This window comes from Leucoraja erinacea, chromosome 25 (genome assembly GCF_028641065.1).
Source record: "Leucoraja erinacea ecotype New England chromosome 25, Leri_hhj_1, whole genome shotgun sequence".
In the NCBI taxonomy this organism is placed as follows: Eukaryota; Metazoa; Chordata; class Chondrichthyes; order Rajiformes; family Rajidae; genus Leucoraja; species Leucoraja erinaceus.
Window position 1 is genome coordinate 15,061,282 of NC_073401.1, and position 16,544 is coordinate 15,077,825.

The 16,544-nt window shown below is 42.8% G+C and overlaps 2 protein-coding genes across 2 annotated transcripts in view; one reads left to right on the plus strand and one right to left on the minus strand.

The window, feature by feature from the left end:
• The window catches only part of pes (pescadillo), a 276,479-nt gene that overhangs the window by 256,587 nt on the left and 3,348 nt on the right, over window positions 1-16,544 (minus strand). The gene's annotated exons all lie outside the window — the stretch shown is intronic.
• The window catches only part of LOC129709443 (rasGAP-activating-like protein 1), a 125,773-nt gene that overhangs the window by 61,424 nt on the left and 47,805 nt on the right, over window positions 1-16,544 (plus strand). The window contains exons 8-9 of the mRNA XM_055655845.1: window positions 4,716-4,807; window positions 6,405-6,522. Of these exons, the coding sequence (XP_055511820.1) occupies window positions 4,716-4,807; window positions 6,405-6,522 (210 nt within the window). The remainder of the gene's footprint in view (window positions 1-4,715; window positions 4,808-6,404; window positions 6,523-16,544) is intronic.

Below are 16,544 nucleotides of genomic sequence, written 5' to 3' on the forward strand. Positions count from 1 at the left end.
CGATCCAAAGACAAAAAAATCAAAAACACAATGTGAAGAGAGAGCAGCGGCAGCTAAACCGCGCCAGCGTCCACTCTCCCTTCCGACAGCCATCTTGGACACAAACTAAAATAATCACTTACACACAAAAATCATCCCCCCCCAATGGTTACCACTGTGGGGGAAGGCACAATGTCCAGTCCCCATCCCCAGTTGGATGGGGTTGGATAGGTTTGCATCTTTTCTTTGGAGGTTCAAGGGACTGTATGGCCTATTTCTGTTCCTGCAATAGGTGCTGACATTTTAGCTATTGTAAGCACCATCACAATGTGCTTTGTGCGTTGGGAACTGAGGAAGCTTTGAATCATGGCACCCAGTTTCATGAGAAGTGTGACATTCCTGTTCCTGTTCCTCTGAGACAGTTTTAGCCGAAACTTTGCACACACATTTAAATCAAGTTTCCGTCAATGTTTTGATAGCCACAGAACTGCCTGGCTCATTCTTTATTGAAACAGTTAGGACATTGTACCTTAAATAATGAATTCTGTGTCTTGGAAATCGTTTTACTTATTTGATTGAGTGGCTAAGTGACACTGTTTGTTTTTTTTGCCTGGCCTTTACATTTGTTTGATCTCTTACATTTCCTGGCATCAAAGGAGACAATCTCCAAGGTCTCACACTGCTCCATTCTTCACGGTGGGTAGCATCACCATCTCAGCAGTGCACAGTGTGGTGGCTGCATCTATAGCACGCATTTCTTCCACTGTCACTGCATTTCAAAATCACCCCCAGTCTGGGTTCTTTGTGTATACGTGTACTGAAGTACAAAAATATAGACCTTGGGCAAAGCAGCTGTATTTTAAATATCAGACAGACACAAAATGCTGGAATAACTCAGCGGGGACAGGCAGCATCTCTGGAGAGAAAGAATGGGTGACGTTTCGGGTCGAGACCCTTCTGCAGATCCATTGTTAGACCTTGATCAGCTAGTATTTATATTATGTGCATTTTTTGCTAATTTCCGTCGAAACACTACAGTTTTCAATGTAGAAATAAGGAACTGCAAATGCTGGTTTAGAATAAAAAGACACAAAGTACTGGAGTAACTCAGCATGACCCACATCTCTGGAGAATAACCCTCGAAGATTCTGTGTCTTGGAAATCGTTTTACTTATTTGATTGAGTGGCTAAGTGACACTGTTTGTTTACCTATCATATAACATCCCATCTACCTCATTGAAAACCTTTGAACTATCTTTAATCAGATTTTACTGGAATGTATCTTGCACAAAATGTTATTCCCTTTATCCTGTATCTGTACAATGTGGATGGTTTGATTGTAATCATGTACAGTTTTTTTGCTGACTGGATAGAATGCCACGATAAAAGCTTTTCAGTGTACCTCAATACACATGACAACAGCATCTCATATTTTGCTTGGGCAGCTTGCACCCCACCATTGATTTCTCTAACTTCAAGTATCTCATGCTTTCCCTCCCTCTCTCTCCATCTCTCCCCCACCTAAGTTCTCTGACTAGTTTCACTGTCCTCCTGATTAATTTTTCTGATTGTATGCCTCGTATACCTTCTCCTCAGCTAACAATGAACCATTACGTTTCCTTAATCAGCATCTGCTTTGATCTGTCATTTTCACATCTTACTCTTCCATATCTCTAGTCTCCTTCTCCCCTGACTCTCAGTCTGAAGAAGGGTCTCGACCCAAAACATCACCCATTCCTTCTCTCCAGAGATGCTGCCTTTCCCGCTGAATTACTCCAGCATTTTGTGTCTAAAATCCAGTTTTTAAATTGGATTAAACCAAACTGAAATTGATCTTACAATTACTTAAAACAGAGTCGATGAATTTGATGGGATCTTCCCAATAAAAAAATGTGTTTCATATCTCATATTTTAAGAGTATCTGTAGTATATACAGCAGGTCTAATCTATTGAAGGGGCCAATCAAATATCCATCCTGGGTTCATTAGGATAATGCTGGACATTTGCAGTTATGTGAGTACACTGCAGCACTGGTACAGAAAAGCAAATCAGAGGTAAATTTAATATGAACTAAGCTCAAACTAAATAAAGGCACACGGTGCTGGAATATCTCAGAGGGTCAGGCAGCATCTCTGGAGAACCAGGTAAACAAGCATCGGCCGTTAGCTTAGAGTCATAGAGTCATAGATACAGTGGAAACAAGCCCTTTGGCCCAACTTGCCCACACAATGTCCCAGCTACACTAGTCCCACTTGCCTGCACTTGGTCCATATTCCTCCAAACCTGTCATATCCATGTACCTGTCTAACTGTCTCTTAAACGATGGAATGGTCCCAGCCTCAACTACCTCCTTTGGCAGCTTGTTCCATACACCCACCACCACTGTGTGAAAAAGTTACCCCTTAGATTCCTATTCAATCTTTTCCCCTTCACGTTGAACCCATTTCCTCTGGTCCTCGATTCCCCTACTCTGCGCAAGAGACTCTGTGCATCTACCCGATCTATTAATCTCATGATTTTGTACACCTCTTTTAGATCACACCTCATCCTCCTGCGCTCCAAGGAATAGAGACCCAGCCCTTTGCTTGAAACTGCAATGGAAATGGAAATGAAATGAAAATGCAATGAGCAGTTTGGCCTGCCCTGTGCTTGAAATGGCAATGGAAATGGAAATGAAATGGAAATGAAATGAAAATGCAATGAGCTGTTTGTCCTGTCCTGTGCTTGAAACTGCAATGGAAATGGAAATGAAATGAAAATGCAATGAGCTGTTTGGCCTGCCCTGTGTTTGAAACTGCAATGGAAATGGAAATGAAATGAAAATGCAATGAGCTATTTGGCCTGCCCTGTGCTTGAAACTGCAATGGAAATGGAAATGAAATGAAAATGCAATGAGCTGTGTGGCCTGCCCTGCGCTTGAAACTGCAATGGAAATGGAAATGAAATTAAAATGCAATGAGCTGTTTGGCCTGCTCTGTGCTTGAAATTGAAATTGAAATGAAATGAGTTGTTTGGCCTGCCTGAAACCACTAATTTCGGCCCACAAGGACCCTATTAGCCGAGAAACCAGTCCCTTTTGCCCAAAATGCCCGTATTAGCCCAAGAGGAGCATTTTGGCCCAAAAGGCCCGTCCCAGGCCAGGAAAAGTCCAGAAAAAGTGCCTTTCACTGAGATTTCACTGATTTTTTTTTTAAAGAGCCCCTTCGGCCCATCAGTCCTGTAGTAGCCCAGGAGGAGTCCCTTCGGCCCATCAGTAAGTATTCCCCCTGCAAGTATTAAACCTCACCCCAGTATTTTTCTCCCTCCCTTCATTGGCTCCCTGTGAGATCCAGGCCAGGATAGACTTTCCTCCTTCATTGCTGTGATCTGCAGAAAAAGATGAAAAATGTCTAAAATTGATTCTCCACCCTCTCCCCCTTCTCTCTCACAGAGTCTCTCACCTGTTTTGGGCAGAATTTCTGGCAGTTTCTGAGCTGCTAGCCCACCAGCCCTGAGTGACTGAGCTGCCAGCCCACCAGCCCTGAGTGACTGAGCTGCCAGCCCAAGAATCCATTCGGTCCAGAATGTCCATACCAGCCCTCTGGAAACCAGTCCCTTTAGCCCACAACACCCATACTAGCGCTCCAGAAAGCCCCCCCCCCCCCCCCTCCGCTGGCCAGCAATATTGGAATTGGTGGAGAGGTGGAATATTGCATTGGGGGACCAGCCCTGCCATGTGAATGGCCTACTCCTGCACCTATTGTCTATTGTTTATTGTCTTGCAGTACTTTGAACTTATCTTTTTTTCTAATTGTTTGTTGTTGCTTTCATTGTTTTTGTGTGTTGTCTGAGTCTGAGTGCCTGTGATGCTGCTGCAAGCAAGATTTTTCATTGTGCCTCATAGTGCTTGTGTAAATGACAACGACAGCTTTTCATTGTACCTCCATGCAACCGACAATAAACTAAACTAAATAAATTTAAATTTGAATTTGAAAATTAGATGGTTTACAGAAAAAAGACACAAAGTGCTGGAGTAACTCAGCGAGTCAGGGAGCATCTCTGGAGAAGATGTATAGGTGAGGTTTTGGATTGGGCCCCAACTGCAGACCCAAAATGTCACCTATCCCTTGTTCTTCAGAGCTGCTGCCTGACTCATTGAGTTACTCCAACGCCTTGAGTCTTTTTTTGTAAATTATCTCATTCTAAGGGTGATGGTGTCTAAACAAAAGGAACATAAGATGAAAGAGAAGAATTTTCAAGGGATCAGAGAGGAAATTTCTTCACATGCAGAGTGATTAGAGTCTGAATAGGTCGTTGGGGCAGAATTCACATAACATCTAAGTATCTAGAAGCACCGAGGCATAGAACACAACTGCAGTCTGAAGAAGGGTTTCGGCCCGAAATGTTGCCTATTTCCTTCACTCCATAGATGCTGCTGCACCCGCTGAGTTTCTCCAGCACTTTTGTCTACCTGCAGGAAAATGGGACTAGTATAGACAAGTACAATGGTGCCCATGGACATGATGGGCTGAAGGGCCTATATCTGTGCTCTGTGCCTCTGTGAATGGGTGACCTTGAGATGTTGGGGTGCACTGATCAAGCAGAAGCTCTGATCTGAACAGTAGTGAACTTCCAAAGTGCCATTGCAATGGCAACACCAAACCAATATGTTTTATGTTTGTGACTGTTTTTATCTCTGCTCACTGTTGCCTTCACATTTATAAAGGAATGACTCTGTTCTTTTTTCCCCTAACTAGATTGACTTTGATTTGGAGGAAGTTCAGAAGACTCAAATAACCCGGGGCTGGTTTAGGCTGTTGCCTTTTGAAAAAGTTGAAGATGATTCAGGGTAAATATTTCTTGTAGTTTCATGGATTGAGATTTCCACGGTTACAAGAGGGTCTGGGCCAAATGCGGATCTGTGCAATTTTCTGGTGTTATTTCAGATTTCCAGTTTTATTTTCATTTTCATGCTTTGTTTTGATCTTTTGTCACAGGTTAATATTTAAGAAGTAGACTCTGCAGGCCCATGGCCATATGTGGATGGCCAATGCTGAAGGTTTCCTTATGTCACCCTGTCACCCTCACTCTCTCACTTGCACTCACTCATTCGGAAAGGGTTTAACCTGTGTCTCAAATAACACCATCACAGCTTGGTTTGGGAACAGCTGTGCCCAAGATCGGAATAAATTGCAGTTGTGGATTTAGCCCAGTGCATCACACCATTGGATCAGCCTTCCCACCATCGACTCCATTTACACTTCACGCTGCCTCGGAAAAACAGATAACATAATCGAAGGCTTGTCCCATCCCGGTCATTCTTTCTTCTTCCTGCTCCCATCCAGCTGAAGGTACAGAAGCTGGGAAGTGCACACCACCAGACTCAGGAACAGATTCTTCCCCTCTGTTATCAGGCTTCTGAACGGTCCTTCCATAAGCTAGGGTACTGTCCGATTCACTTCTACCCCTTTGTGTACATTGGACATTGTCTCTGGAACTGGTGCGCTACAATGCTGACAACTATATTCTGCACTCTGTATCTTTCTCTTCACTACCTATTGGACTTCAGTTTGGCTTGATTGTATTTATATGTGGTATTAATTGATTTGATTCGATAGCATGCAAAAAGAAAGCTTTTCATTGTACTTCAGTACACGTGACAAAAATAAACCTAAACTTAAACCTGATTCAAAACCTGTCCCTCTGCTCACAGCCCTGTCGTATATTTTATTTTTCATTAGGCTGGGATATGTTTTAACAGAGTCTTGTTCCAATAATTAGCCCTTATCTCTTCTTCTAATGATAGTACAGGATAATTCTTCATCTGAATTAAAAAAAGACCTTTCCCTTGAACAAGCTCCTAAAATGTTTGTTGACAAGTCCTTCGACTAATTAACTAAGGAACTTCAAAGAGTGTTCATTTGGCAGGTGCAAAGCCTCATTGTCACCATAAGTAATTTTGGGTCTGAGCCAGGGCGTTTTTCCACTAGAATGCTTCTGAAACCGTCACCAACAGGGATATATTATGCGTAAGATTAATCACAAAGAGGGCAGATCATGAAGCATTTAAGTATAACATGCACTCTCTAGCGTTTAGAAGGATGAGGAGGGGATCTCATTGAAACCTACAGGATAATGAAAGGCCTATGTAGGTGGAGAGAGGATGCTTCCAGTAGCGGGAGAGTCTAGAACCAGAGGGCACAGCCTCAGAATAAAAGAACAAACTGTTAGAATGGATACAAGGAGGAATTTCTTTAGCCAAGGGTTGGTGAATCAGCACCAAGTGGGACACATTACAGCAGAGGTTTTGCAGGAGTCGAGTCCAGTGAAAAAAGTCTTCAAGAAAAAATAATTAGCATGGAGACATGCAAAATGCCTGCTACAAGCAGTGATATTGTGTACCCAACTTCAGAAAGGTTTTGAATCCAACATTTCTGTTTTCTCAGTGGTAAATTGGGAGCGTTACGATTAAAGGTCAGGTTGGCAGAAGAGCGGATATTGCCCTCGATGTACTATCAGCCTCTGATTGATCTGCTGGTGGACTCTGTAATCTCTCCATCCAAGGTACGTGTCTGCAACCCCATTGTAATCCTTTCTTAGGCAAGGAGACCAAGAGAGAAAGAGAATTTCTGCTCAACTTGCTTTTAAAAGAGTGCATCCCTTTTTAAGTAGGCCTTCTCTTAATTCCAGCTCACCATTTGAAGAAACATCCTCTCCACATCCACACGGTCAAGTCTTATCATGATCATATACATTTTAATTGTCATATTGTAATGTTGTGTACCTAACTCCGGAAATCTAATATTTTAATTGTGGTGGAACCGAGACTGCCCCATCCAACATATCCTCATAAGACCATCTGTGGTTTCATGTGATTAGTTCAGTTTAGAGATACACAATGGTAACAGTCTCTTTGGACCCATCGCGTCCAGGCTAACAATCGATTACCCGTTCACACTAGATCTATGTTATCCCACTTTCTCACCTACTCTGTACACACTAGGGCCAATTAACCTACAAAACCACACGTCTTTGGGATGTGGGTGGAAACTGGAGCACCCAGGGGAAACCCACGTGGTCACAGGGAGAACATGCAAACTCCACACAAGCAGCACCTGAGGTCAGGATCGGACCTGGGTCTATGAGCTGCACCACTGTGTTGCCCTGGTCTTGATCTAGTGTTGAGCCTGGTTTATACTGGTTTGAATGTGTGAAGCTTATGGTGAATATCAGCCTCTTTGCCCCCAGTGAGGGAGGGGTGGGGATTGATTGACAAGTGGGTGGAGTAAGCGACAAAGGCTGGAGGTGAAAAGGAGACACAAGGGAGCCAGATACAGTGGGAAGAGGAGTGAAGCTGGAGGGAGGGGTAGAATGAAAGGGGACAGTGTGGAGGGGAAAGAGGTTAGATGAAAGGTGATGGGATGGGAGATGAGTGTATGAAGGAAGAGAAGGAGCAGGGTGACTCATGGGCTGCGGGAGATATTGCGAGTATTGGTGCACACTGATGTGAGAGGGGTAGGGTGGTATTACTTAAAATGGGAGAATTCAATGTTCATACCGCTGTGTTGTAAGCTGCCCTTGTGGAATATGAGGTGCCCACATCTCACCTCCGTCTCTCTTTTCCAAGTTTCTCCCTCTTATTCCAATCAATCTGAAGAAGGTTCCCAAGCCAGAACGTGACCTGTGCATTCCCTCCACAGATGCTGCCTGACCCGCTGACTTCCTCCAGCACTTTGTGTTTTCCTTTAGGGATGTGTGAACATATCGAAACTAATGGTAAAGTGCAGATAAGCCTGGCGTTGCCTGAAGGCATGCCTCCCAGATGACTCATTCCACTGACTCACCATCTCTCCAAGGCTTCTGTTGCAAGAAGCAGAAATAAGAAGAGGGAGTTTCCTATATGCTCGTCCCACTTTCCTCACTCCAAGCCTACAAGAATAGACTAACTGTACATTCATCGCTTTGCTATCGGCAAGAATTTTGTGAGAGAGCCTCCTTATTAACCTGTTCTCACTGTAAGACGATACTCCGCTGCTCAGGAACGCTCTTGAGAATGCAGTGAAACGTTACATAGAAGCTGCAAAAATTTTAAATATTTAGTAATCTGCATTTGCCTGCTGTTTAAGAAGGAACTGCAGATGCTGGAAAGATCGAAGGTAGACAAAAATGCTGGAGAAACTCAGTGGGTGAGGCAGCATCTATGGAGCGAAGGAATATGTGACGTTTCGGGTTGAGACCCTTCTTCAGACTGATGTGATGTGGACTCCCATCCCAATATCCCACATCAATCTGAAGAAGGGTCTCAACCTGAAACGTCACCTATTCCTTCGCTCCATAGATGCTGCCTCACCCGCTGAGTTTCTCCTGCATTTTTGTCTACTGGCATTTATCTGCTCATCACTTCCCAAACTATTTAACCATTACCATATCTACTTCAATTTCTTGAAAAAATAAATATCAGGTCACAATTACCACACTTTTCCCCCGTCTATTTTTATAGTTTAGCTTAGAGACACAGCGCGGAAACGGGCCCTTTGGCCTACCAAGTCCACACTGACAAAAATCCCCGGACTTAAACACTGTCCTACACACACTAGGGACAATTTACACATAACAAGCCAATTAACCTACAAACCTGCACGTCTTTGAAGTGTGGGGGGAAACTGAAGATCTTGGAGAAAACCCAAATGGTCATGTGGAGAATGTACTACAGATAGCACCCATAGTCGGGATCGAACCCGGGTCTTTGGCGCTGTAAGGCAACATCTCTACCACTGCGCCACCACACCGCCCGACGTATTCTCTGTGTCCCACCCCGTGTGCACCCATTTCTCAACCTATCCGTCTCCCCCTTCCGCCATCCCCTTCCACCTACATTCCTTCTTCTGGCTTTACACTTCCCTCCTCCTCTTCTCTCCTTATCTCACACCCTTTTGTCTTCTTTTCATCTCTAATCTTTGTCACATACTCCACCCATCTGCCAATCGACACCCCTCAATCCACCTATCATTTGCCAAGCCTTGTCCCGCCCCCACCACTTTTCCAGCTTTCTATCACCTATTACAATCAGTCTGCAAAAGGGTTCTGATATGAATCTCTAGAGATGCTGCCTCACCCTCTGAGTTACTCCAACACTTTGTCTTTTTTTGTAAACCAACAACTGCAATTCCTTGAATCCCTATAATCAACATAATATTGAACTTTGGGTACATTCAATGATGCTGATCAGATCACTATCTATTTTGTGCGTGCGTGTGTGTGTGTGCATGTCCGTGTACGCATGTCTGTGTATGTGTGTGGGTCTGTGTGTGTGCGCGTCTGTGTGTGCAAGTATGTGCACATGTGTGCGTGCATGCAAGTGTGTGCGGTGTGTGTGTCTGTGTGCGTGTCTGTGTGTGCACGCGTGTCTGTGTGCACGTGTATGTGTCTGCGCGCATGTGTGCATGCGCTGCGTGCAAGTGTGTGCATGCGCCTGTGTGTGGGTCTGTGTGTATGCATCTGTGCGTGTGTCTGTGTGCACGTGTGTGTCAGCGTGGGTCCAATGGGCTGAAGAGCCTGTTTTGATGCTGTATATCTAGACAATAATTAAACTAAACATCTCATGTTAAACAGATTGTCATTTTCCAGTGATAGTTAAAAGCTGTATTGGTTTTTCTATTTTCATTTAATTGGGCTTGTTGAATGAGCACTTGTTAGTATGTCAGATGTTCATTATTGTAACGAAGAGGTACTGAGTAAACTGTTTTACAGCAGTGATATTTGTTCCAAATTAAATGAAGGAGTTCATAATGATATTTAAATATGGCTGATGAGAGTTTTGATGTATAAAGAGTGGCTTTTGCATACTACTGTGGCATTACTGTGGGCTTTCTTAATATTGTGAGCCAGGATTTTGCCATAAATGCCATGTGCCTTTCCATGCCTTTTTTGATGATTTTAGCAGGATAATGCATTTTTCATGATCGAGTGCCTAAATCAGCCTTTTTTTGCCATTTTGCTAAGAAGTTGTGCTATTTTCTCTAGTTGTTCCATGATTACAATGAAGTTTTCTATGTTAACATATTAATATTAATGTTATTATTAACGTGTTAACATAGTATAACTTACAAGAAAGCTTCCACCACAGGGGTGAAACCGGGGGCGCCACCGTCAGTCATTCATTCGCTCGTGCCTGGAAAAATTGAAAGTAGACAGAAAATGCTAGAGAAATTCAGCGGGTGAGGCAGTATCTATGGAGAGTGGGAATAGGCGACGTTTCGGATCAAGACCCTTCTTCAGACTGACGGGGGGGGGGGGGGGGGGGGGGGGGGGATCAAGAAACTGAGACAGTAGGACTAGAAGGAGAGCTGGGAAGTGGGAGAGGGATGAGGGAGAAGACAAGGGCTATCTAAAATTAGAGAAGTCAATGTTGATACCGCTGGGGTGTAGACTACACAAGTGAAATACCCAAGCTTGTCTCCTCACTACATTTACTGCTGGCTCCAGTCGCAAATCTGAGTTTTAGAGTGATCTGTGCAAGGCATTCATTGATGCTGGAATTCCACTGTGGAAATTGGAAACAAATGTCTGAGAGGTTTTTTAGAGAAAGACACAGAGGAACGTATACCTAGCGAGTTATCGTTATGGAAAAATGATGTTGACAGCAACTTCAACATTGTTGTGCAGAAAATTAGAGATGAAGTTGCATGCAGCAAAATATGGATCTCAATAGACAAGACAACCGATGCTGTTGGGAGATATGTTGCCAATGTGGTCATCGGTACAATGGAGGCAGGTCAACCATCAAAGGAGTATTTGTTGACATCGGAAGTATTGGAGAAGTCAAACAGCTCAACTATTGCTCAGTTGTTTACACCTTCACTTGCTGTACTTTGGCCAGAAGGAATAAAACACGAGAATGGTCTTCTGTTTGTGACTTAAAGTTTTATTCCCCAAAATGTTGCATTTGACATGCTTAGCTCAAGGACTTCATAGAGTTGTCAAGCACATACGTGGCTCATTTCCAAATGTCAATCGCCTAGTTTCCAATGTCAAGAAAATCTTCCTCAAAGCACCGTCACGTGTGCAGTTGTTCAAGGAAATGGCACCCGAGATTCTGCTACCTCCTCAGCCTGTTTTGACTAGGTGGGTACATGGGTCTCTGCTGCAAATTTTGAAAAGATAAAAAAAATCGTCAACTGTTTTGAAGAAGAAGAATTTGCTGTAGTCAGAATCCTCAGTGAAATCATGCAGAAAAAGTCCCTCCACCGTGATCTTGTGTTTATTGCTTCCAATTTTGCAAACTTCCCACAAGCTATCACTTCCCTTGAGAAACGTGGCGAACATTAGTGAATAACTTGCAGGTTTTCAACAAAGTTCTTGTAGGTAAAGACATACAAGGAAAATGTGAGAGAGTGATTTTAGTTGACAAAGATCTTGTAGAAATACAAAAACATAGCTAAAGTTCTCAAAGGTAATTGTAATGCACAAGATATCAACATGAATATAGAGTCTGTAGCTTGTTTTCGGTATGCACCAGTGACCTCAGCTGAGGTAGAAAGAGGTTTTTCACAACTGAAGCATGTTCTGCCTGACAGACAACATAGTTTACCACCAGATAATTTGAAACAAAAGCCAGTAATTATGTGCAACCAGATATCTTTGGTCATTTAATGTAGAATGCCTTTATATTATCATTTTAAACCATATTTTGGTGGTGGAAATAAATGCCATTTAATGCCTTTTTGTGTCAATAAATGCCTTTTTGTGCCTTTTTTTGTAATTTTATTGTGCCTTTTTGCCTGCCTATTTCAGTGTTTTTTAGTGCCTAAACATCCTGGCTCTAATGTAATGCAAATTGGGAACTTCTGCATGCTAAATATTGTGAAATCCTGACCTTACTTGTGAAACATATATTTACATATTTGCTCGCCCAGTTTGCAGATGTTGGTTAACTGAGTACCATTCATCACAAACTCTCTGAGTTATTTTGTGTGAGGGTGTGTTCAAAGTGTGATCATTATTCTGTGCCAGTGTGTAGGAAATGGGTGTGAAAGTAGAATAACATAGAACTAGTATGAACGGGTGATCGATGGTCGACGTGGACTTGATGGGCTGAAGGGCTTGTTTACTTGCTGTATCTATCAATTCAATTCAATGCAACCAGAAGATGAAAATATTGAAGTCAAAATTGTAACTTGAGTAACATGAGCTGCAGATTACTTTGTCTTTTAGTATTGAGCAAAATATTTTTAAAAATGTGTCTTTGAAATGGTTTCCATTAGATGTTACATTGTAAAGAAAACACAGAGGTGAAATTAGCCACTGAATTTAACAGCAATAGTTCTGTCATTTTCCCCTTCATATGTATCTCATTACATCAAGTATCAATGGTCTTTGTGGTTAAGATCTTTTTGATTACACCATTGATTCATTCATTCACTGGCACGTCTTTCATTAAAGTTGGGTGTTGCCATTTCCGCTGTCCCACAAGTTAATCATCTTGAGAAATTGGTGTTATTGAATGGTTGCTTGTTATTACATATGTTTCACAACGATGTTAGTGTATGAGGATGTTACAGGGACTGGAGGGCTTTAGCAGCAAGGAGTGACATGTTAGGCTCCAACACAAATACTGAGTGTCGGAGTAACTCAATGGGTCAGGCAGCATTCTTGGAGAACATGGATAGGTGATGTTTCAGCTCTTGGCTCAACGTTTTGGGTTGGGACCCTACTTCAGAACCAAGTAGGGTGTGAAGTCTGAAATATTGTCCTGAGCCAAAACTTCAGGTCTATTCCTTCCACAGATGCTGCCTGACCCACTGAGTTACTCTAGCAGTTTATATCTTGCTCAAGATTCCAGCATCTGCAGTTCCTTGTGACCAAATGAATTATAATTTGTTTAGTTTTAGTTTAGTTTATTATTATTGCCATGTGTACAAGATGCAATCATCGCCTTCTTGCATATGGCATGTACAGACTAAAGTTGTAGGTCAACTTGTTTTATTTGATCTATTTGTTTGTGCATGTCGGGTTGGTTGCTTTAGTCGAAACAGGGTGGACCACGTGAAGGTTGCAAACTCCCACCCCTCAAGGTGCAGTAAAAAAACCTGTTCTGTGTGCTATCGAGTCTAATCCTACTATAGATGAGTACAATTGTGCACATATACAAGAATGAAACGACCGCAGGTAGATCCTCTTCTAGGAACATGTTGCCATGATCTGGCGCCATCTCCAGAGACAGGGATGGTAATGAATGCTGACCTGCCGATGAAAACCCACAATTCAAGAGCAGTTAACTTATAAAGTCACTTTCAGGAGATGGAAAAGCATTTGGCTCCTGGCAGCATTCATAAGTCATAGGCGATTAATTAGGCCATTTAGCCCATCAGCTCTCTCCATCATTTGATCATGGCTGCTCTATGGGTGACACTTTAAGAAGGGTTCAACCACCAACCTAGTGAATTATCGTCCTGTTTCATTAACAAGTACTTGCTGCAAATTGCTGGAGCATTTAATTGATAGTAATCTGATGCGACATGTGAGCAAACGTAACATTTTTGCTGACAACCAACATGCATTTAGGAGGCATAGATCATGCGAGTCTCAGCTTATCCTGACGACAAATGACCTGGCCAAGCACCTTGATAGTAACGTCATCATGGATTTAGTTGTGCTGGACTTTTCTAAAGCATTTGATGTCATCTCACACCAGAGACTGCTTCGGAAGCTTGACTTCTATGGTATTCGTTCCAACACGAAACGATGGATTTCCAGTTTCCTGACAAAACGTCTTCAGCGTGTGTGTGTGAACGGAAAGAGCTCCAATTGGCATCCAGTGTTGAGTGGTACACCTCAGGGCACAGTACTTGGCCCACACTTATTTTTGCTTTACATAAATGACATCCATGAAAAAGTCGCAAGTACGACCAGACTTTTCGCTGATGATTGTTTGCTGTACCGTCCAATTAAGTCAGCTGATGATGAAGATGCTCTCCAAAAGGATCTCGATACTATGGTTGAGTGGTCACAACAATGGGGCATGCAGTTCAACCCTTCCAAATGTGAAACTATGCGTGTCACCAGAAAGTGGAATCCAGGCGAAACATCTTACAATATACTTGGTGCCACCCTTGAAGAATCCAAAGAATTCAAATTTCTGAGGCGCAACTTTCATCATTGTTCAACTTCTGTCAAGGAGAAGCTATATTTCACCTTCGTTAGACCTCATTTGGACTACGCAGTTGCAGCATGGGACCCATACACAAATAAAAAAATGTCTTCCATCGAACGTGTCCAAAGACAGGCAGCTCGATTTGTTACCAACACCTATGAGAGAGAAGCGAGTGTCACCAAACTTCTGAATTCTCTGGGGTGGGACCCTCTCCAAGACAGACGTGAAGCTCACCATTTGACCTGTTTTTAAAAAATGTTAAATGGTCAGCTCGGCATAGACTAAAAGACCTACACCAAACCCAAACCAATTAGGAGCAGACAAGGGCATTCGATCCAATTTGTGATCCCAGCTACAAAGACAGATGTATACAGCAATTCGTTCTTCCCACGCACAATTAAAGCATGGAATAATCTCCACCCAACTATAGTTACCCAACCGGATGCAACTAAATTTAAAGTAGCTCTTTCTTCCCAATAACCATTTCTGGATTAAGCCCTCACTTCACCACCTCCAGTTTAATTTCCATTTGGAATATTTTGGAGGACCAAGAAACCAAGAACCAAGACACAATGGTGCGGTGGTAGAGTTGCTGCCTTACAGCGCTTGCAGCGCCAGTGACCCGGGTTCAATCCCGACTGCGGGACCACATATAATAATGCGGTGACTGCATGGGTTTTCTCTGAGATCTTCGGTTTCCTCTCACTCTCCAAAGACATACAGGTTTGTAGCTTAATTGGCTTGGTATAGGTGTAAACTGTCCCTAGTGTGTGTAGTGTTAATGTGCGGGGATCGCAGGTTGGTGCGGACTCGGAGGGCCAAAGGGCCTGTTTCCTTGCCGTATCCCTAAACTAAACTAAACTAAACTATTTTTCCTTCATAACCTCAATCTCCTGCCTTCTCCCCGTAATGTTCGACACACTTACTAATCAAGAATCTGTCAATCTCCGCCTTAAAAATACCCAGTGACTTGGCCTCCACTGCCGTCTGTGGCAATGATTTCCACAGATTCACCACTCTCTGACTAAAGAAATTCCTCTTCATCTCCTTTCTAAAGGTACGTCCTTTTAGAAGCACTTGCATTTGTTTGTTGAGAAAAGCCCATGTAAGATTCAGAAGTAGCTCAGAGAACTACCAGTTCTGAGTGTCAGAATTGTCTAGCTGAACCCAGTAAGTCTAAACCTGGTTTAATTTGTGATGAAGCTCCAGAATTATGAATGTTGTTTTTTATATTCATACAGAGAGTGTGAGACGAGTGAACTTTGGAACTGTGGCTTTTTTGGAAGAAGTAAGCTATAACTTCCAAAGGAACAACAACGAACAATGACCTTAAAAAATGCTCCTGAAGTCTACTTTAGTTTAGTTTAGTTTATTATTATTGTCATGTGTGCTGCGGTACAGTGAAAAGCTTTTTTGTTGCATGCTATCCAGTCAGCATAAAGGCTATGATTACAATCAGGTAGTGTACAGGATACAGGGAATAACATTTTGTGCAAGATAAAGTCCAGTAAAATCCATTTAAAGATAGTTCAAAGCTCTCCATGAGGTAGATGGTAGGTCTGGGACCCCTCTCTAATTGGTGATAGGATGGCTCAGTTGCCTGATAACAGCTGGGAAGAATCTGTGCTTGAATCTGGAGGTGCATTTTCAATCTTCTGTGCCTCTTGCCTGATGGAAGAGGGGAGAAGATGGAGTGACTGGGGTGAGACTCATCCTTGATTATGCTGGTGGCCTTGCCGAGGCAACGTGATGTGTAGATGGAGTCAATGGAAAGGAGGTTGGATTGTGTGATGGTTTGGGCTGCCTCCACAACTCTCTGCTATTTGTTGCAATCTTGGATGGAGCTGTTCCCAAACCAGGCTGTGATGCATCCCGATAAAATGCTTTCTAAGGCGCATCTGGAGAAGTTGGTGAGAGCTGTGGGGGACTTGCTGAACTTCCTAAGCATTCTATGGCAGCAGAGGTGCTGGTGTACTTTCATAGTCATTGCTTCAATGTGGCTGGTGCAGGACAAGGTGCTGGTGATATTTACTCCTAAGAATTTGAAGCTGGTAATATCTCCAAAGGAACCTATGATTAAGAAAATATTCCGATATGAGGTGCACGCAAACTGCAGGTTACATAGACTATATATTAAGATCATTCAAGTCATCGTGACCTTGTGCCCTGCGGATGTATTTAGTCGATCAATAGTACGACTACACAGTGAGATCCATGCCATTGTTGTGTCTAATTTAATGCATAAATGGTAGGATAATTTCAACGGAACTGCCTTTTTTGGATTCCTACCAACTCTTTGACAATGAGACAATGTAAACATTGTTTCTTGGTTATTAAATGAATATGAGTTACAGAGATTAATGATTTGTTAGATAACTCTGATTGTTAGATCTGCTTGGCCCTGGCACTTGGTATTTGGCTTTGAGTAAGTAGG